Source organism: Lactuca saligna, chromosome 9, assembly GCF_052625555.1.
Source record: "Lactuca saligna cultivar CGN05327 chromosome 9, ASM5262555v1, whole genome shotgun sequence".
Classification (NCBI taxonomy): Eukaryota; Viridiplantae; Streptophyta; class Magnoliopsida; order Asterales; family Asteraceae; genus Lactuca; species Lactuca saligna.
Window position 1 is genome coordinate 36482283 of NC_136425.1, and position 4771 is coordinate 36487053.

Genomic DNA, 4771 nt, shown 5'->3' on the forward strand with positions numbered 1-4771 from the left:
AGGGCCGCAATTTCTATTTTTAGGGCAATTTTTGGATAGGCACGCAACGCCTTGTCTTGGTCGTCACTTGCCCCTCCAGAAATGGGACACGTGACAGCTGCTGATTGGTGCGACATCGCAAGGTGGTAGGTACGAGTCCAAACTTCAAAAATTCTTATCTCACTCATACGAGCTCCGTTTTCAACGTTCTTTATATCCACGTGTGGATATTTCCGTATACTACAACTCATTAGACTTTGTTGGCTAATTCTCATCTGATTTTAAATTTAACAGTCTTTGAAGATTACACTGCTAGGGAGTGTGTAAAATCCATAACTTCTTCATACAGACTCCAGTCTCGACTGTCTTTATATCGACGGACTCCTAATCACGAGATCTTCAACTCTTGTTTAGATTGTTTTGCCTAAAAATCAACCGATCTAATTTTCGGTTTCTGTGTCCACATTACTATGCTAAAACTTCGAAAAAACGTAACTTTCTCAGACGAAGTCAGATTTAAACGTTCTCTATATCCGCTGGCTTTTATGAATACATCGACTTTCGTTTAGATTACTTAGGATAATAAGCAACCTATATCCGATTCAGTATTGAGGACACACTTTGTCATATAAAGTTGAACGCAAAACTTCCAAAGATCATGATTTCTTCGTACAAAGTTAGATTTAAATGTTTTTTATATATACAAAATTATCATCACAACCACTATAACTTTTGTTTAGATTATTTTTCATAAATAATCTTTTATTTTTTATGCTTATCTTGGTCTTGTTTATTAAGTTTTAAAATACGTTTTTATATAAGCATTATACACACACACACACTCATATATATATATATATATATATATATATATATATATATATATATATATATATATATATATATATATTTCTTTTTTCATTGATTCTACAACTGTCGAAAGATGTAATTATATATTTTATTAATTATGCCTAGCGAAAAGCATTGACATTACACAATTAACAAATTCCATGTCTAACCCATTTCATGTTTCATTGTTAATGGATACCATAAATTTCAAAAGTGTCTCCTGATTAACCACCCTCCAACACAACAATGGTGATTAGATCTTCACGGCGGTTACGGCGGCAGAGCGGCTACTAGGGTTCAAGGATATCATATCTCCACAGTGTTGATTTTTACCGGATGCTTTAGATATTAGAGAAATTCATTTTCATAGACAAAAACTTATTAAGTATTGAATATTTTTAGGGAAGCATTTTTTTTCTTTTTTGACATACAATGATATTTTTGACATTATCAATGCCTAGAAAATGGTCTTTAATAATATAGACATTTGACTAACATCTATATATCTTCATTATCATAACACAACATCAATGGTAAACTCTTGATCACCCACAACAAGGGAACGAGACCCTTCTTCCACAACCACCAACCCATCTTCTCTAACCCTACTAAAGTGCTCACAAGGCTTCACAACAAACTCAACTTCACCTCTTCCCTTTCGTCCCAAACTCACTCTTCGAAACCCCACCAACTGTTTGATAAAATGTCCATTCTGATCCTCACCATGATCATCCCACCTCACAAATAGCAACACGGTGTGATTACTCGCCTCCCCATCATTCTCAACATCAACCACCACCTTGAACTCCGCTTTCTCACACAAATCCTCCCGAATCTCAGAAACGGACATATAATAAGAGCTCAATTCTTGATTTGGGCCAAGAGAAATCTTGTTTTGGGTACTTGAAACAAACTTGTAGGCATGGTTCGAGTAACTAAGCCCATACCCGAATTCAAAAACGGGTTTCCCGTTATAGAATCGGTATGTTCGACCCGGGTATCTTGATGATGGGTCGGGTCTCATTCGCATATCCGTCATTGCCACTTTTGCGAATTCCCTTGGATACCATGTCACTGGTAATCTTCCTCCTACAAAAAAATTTAAAAAAAAAATGTTTTATTATATTGAATTAGAAATTTTTTTATGTTTGACTGAAAAAGTCAAAGTGGAAGTTCACCTGGATTATGATCACCGAAGATGATTTCAGTGAGAGCGGTGGCACCAGATTCACCAGGGTACCCGGCCCATAAAATCGACCCGATTTTCGGGTCATCTTTAGCGAACGAAACATCCACCGGACCTCCACAAAGTAAAACCAACAAAACCGGGTTTTTAGCAGATCGAGCAACTGCAGAAACCAGCGCCGATTGCTTCCCCGGAAGAACCAAATCAAGTCGATCGAGCTTCTCCCTTTCTTGAGTTTGATCCAAACCCATCACCATAATCACGTAATCCGCCATTTTTGCTATTCCAACAGCTTCATCAATGGCGACGGAAGTGCAGTTCACGAAATCCACACATCCCGGGTGGTAGTGTGTGTTTTTCACATACTTTTCAAGTGCTTGAAGAATCGTGATGTTTTTACACGCAACGCCTTCGTAGTTTCCGAGCAGTGTTTGGGTGGAATTAGCGTTGGGGCCTATGACGGCGATGGAATTGGTTTTCGATTTTGAAAGCGGGAGAAGCATATCTGAGTTCTTCAACAAAACGATGCCGCTTCGCGCAGTGTCTAGGGCTAGGTTTTGGTGTTCTTCAGAGCAAACATCGTCGGGTCCGAAATTTCCATAGATTCCGGTTTTAGGGTTTCCGTTGAACAACCCTAATCTCATTCTGATTGCAAATAGATTCTCTAAAGCTCTGTCGATTTCTGCTTCTGTTAATTTCTTCATTTCGATTGCTGATTTTGTGTATTTCTTCAAGTAAGAACCACAGTTGACATCCATACCTGCAAAATTGAAACCTTTTGAAGTTATTCTTAATTGACTTGTACTTCATCCATTAATGATTGTACGTTGATAACTCTTTAAATTGTAAAGGTACAACTCAACAATGCATAAATTACCAGCTTTTATAACACTAGCAACAGCATCTTCAGGTAATTTGGAATATCCTTGAACATCATGCATAATGGCAACTGCATCACAATCTGATGCAATGTACCTGAGATCATAAAAAACAAGTTAAAAAGCACATTGTATGCATAAGAACTTGTACACAGTCACAGTCGTACAAGTTGCTGATGCATATCTGTATCAAGATTCTGCTTCCAAAGATTTTTATGGGTACCCTTTAAAGCTCCAATCTTGACGAGCTGTTTTGGTTAAAAGATTGTAATCAGCACAATTTGGTACACCATTGACACGATTATAAGCACACATTATCCCACTCGCTTGCCCTTGTTGTACACATTGCTTAAATGGTGGTAAGTATGTATCTGCAAGATCTTGTTGAGTAATCTGCATATCGATATCTCAAGTTCTCAACCCATAAAGTACAACCATTATTGCATGAAAAAATACAACGTACAACTCTATAATGCAGGAGGGAGACCTGAGAACTGAGACTTACATTGGCATCGAAGTTGTATCGATTAGCGGTTTTCCAGTTATCCAAATCATTGGCAACGAAGTGTTTACAGCAAGCGGAGGCTTGAAGATGATCGGAATTTGGATCGATTTTTCCACCTTCGAAACTGTCACCTTGAATTCCTCTTACGTATGAAACTGAATAATCTCCGACAACCAATGGATCTTCACCAGGTGTCTCTTGTGCTCTTCCCCATCTTGGATCTCTTAACACGTTGATGTTTGGTGCCCAAAATGTTAGCCCCTTTGCTTGACCTACATTGTACATTGCCCTTGCTTCTCTCCCAATTGCCTACATAAGCATTGAAAACTCATCAATGGAATCTAATGTCATGCGTAATTTTGACTAATAGTCGACTATTTTGCTTGCTCTCCGGTTGAAGTATGGTAAAATGGAACCCTAGGTTCGCTAGAGTTGTACTGAACTTCCGATCTTAATCAAATTGGAAGAGAATGCTGCTTGAATTGTTTACTGATAACTATAATGAACGTGAAATCGAAAGAAAAAGAAAACCTAGATCATCAATGAGAATGGAAGACTGACCTGACCAATCCGATACCAAAGATGTGAATCAAAAGAAGCAGCTGTGAGGATGACTTGAGGGAACTGCGTAGAGGCGGTGATCGTTCCGTTAAATCTCACACCCTTTCCGTGTCGAGAAATGCCGTGCAATGCCTCCGACCACCACTCGTAAGCGGAGATCCCAAGGCGAGGAATCCCCGGCGCTCCGTTTACCAGCTGCAAAACTTTCTCGTCTAACGTAAGTCGTGAAACGACGTCGTGAGCGCGGTTGGGAATCGGTAAACTGACGTTGCAGAATGGGTATGGTGGTGTAGGAGATGAAGAATCGCATGAAAATGGAGGTTGGGGTGACTCCGCCGAGACGATGATCGTTATCATCGTCGTGGCGAAACATTTGATCACGAAAGCAAGACCAATTCTGCTGTGAGTTCTCATGTTTGTAGGGTTTTGGGTTTGAAGTTTTGTTAAAATCTTTCTTGATAACTCGAATTCTCCACAGTCCACACACTGCGCATAGAATGGGGCGAAGAGGGGATAGAGCTCAGTGGCTCAGTGGAAAAAGCATTACGGAGGGTCTTGCAGGCTCTTCCCATCACCATGATTTGATTTTTAAGTTTCTTTAATAATTATATATTTGAGTAAAATTTTAATTGTATTCCCATAATCATAACAATAAATATTTTTATTTAGCTGAAAATATTAAATATAACAAAATAATAATAATAATAATAATTTAACAAAAAATGGTAAAAAAAAAAATAGATTTTTTAAAAGGAATAATAATATAAAAGTCTTAAATTTTTAATTACTTAATTAAAAAATCCCTAATATTTT

General features: G+C 38.0%; 1 protein-coding gene across 1 annotated transcript; it reads right to left on the bottom strand.

Moving 5' to 3' along the window:
• Positions 1 to 1214: 1214 nt before the first annotated feature.
• Positions 1215 to 4523, bottom strand: LOC145015305 (putative beta-D-xylosidase 7). Its single transcript, XM_078973762.1, has 6 exons — positions 3959 to 4523; positions 3398 to 3706; positions 3116 to 3285; positions 2892 to 2989; positions 2007 to 2774; positions 1215 to 1917 (listed from the first exon to the last, which is right to left on the bottom strand). Exons 1-6 carry the CDS (start codon positions 4370 to 4372, stop codon positions 1343 to 1345), a joined length of 2334 nt encoding a protein of 777 aa, XP_078829888.1. The 5' UTR covers positions 4373 to 4523; the 3' UTR covers positions 1215 to 1342.
• Between the last annotated feature and the right edge of the window lie 248 nt (positions 4524 to 4771).

Excerpts from the sequence above, each read along its gene's own strand:
- LOC145015305 (XM_078973762.1), bottom strand. The coding sequence starts at position 4,372 with ATGAGAACTCACAGCAGAATTGGTCTTGCTTTCGTGATCAAATGTTTC. Across the intron at positions 3,286-3,397 it reads GATACAACTTCGATGCCAAT|ATTACTCAACAAGATCTTGC; the intron begins GTAAGTCTCAGT and ends ATCGATATGCAG. Across the intron at positions 2,775-2,891 it reads TGCTAGTGTTATAAAAGCTG|GTATGGATGTCAACTGTGGT; the intron begins GTAATTTATGCA and ends TCAATTTTGCAG.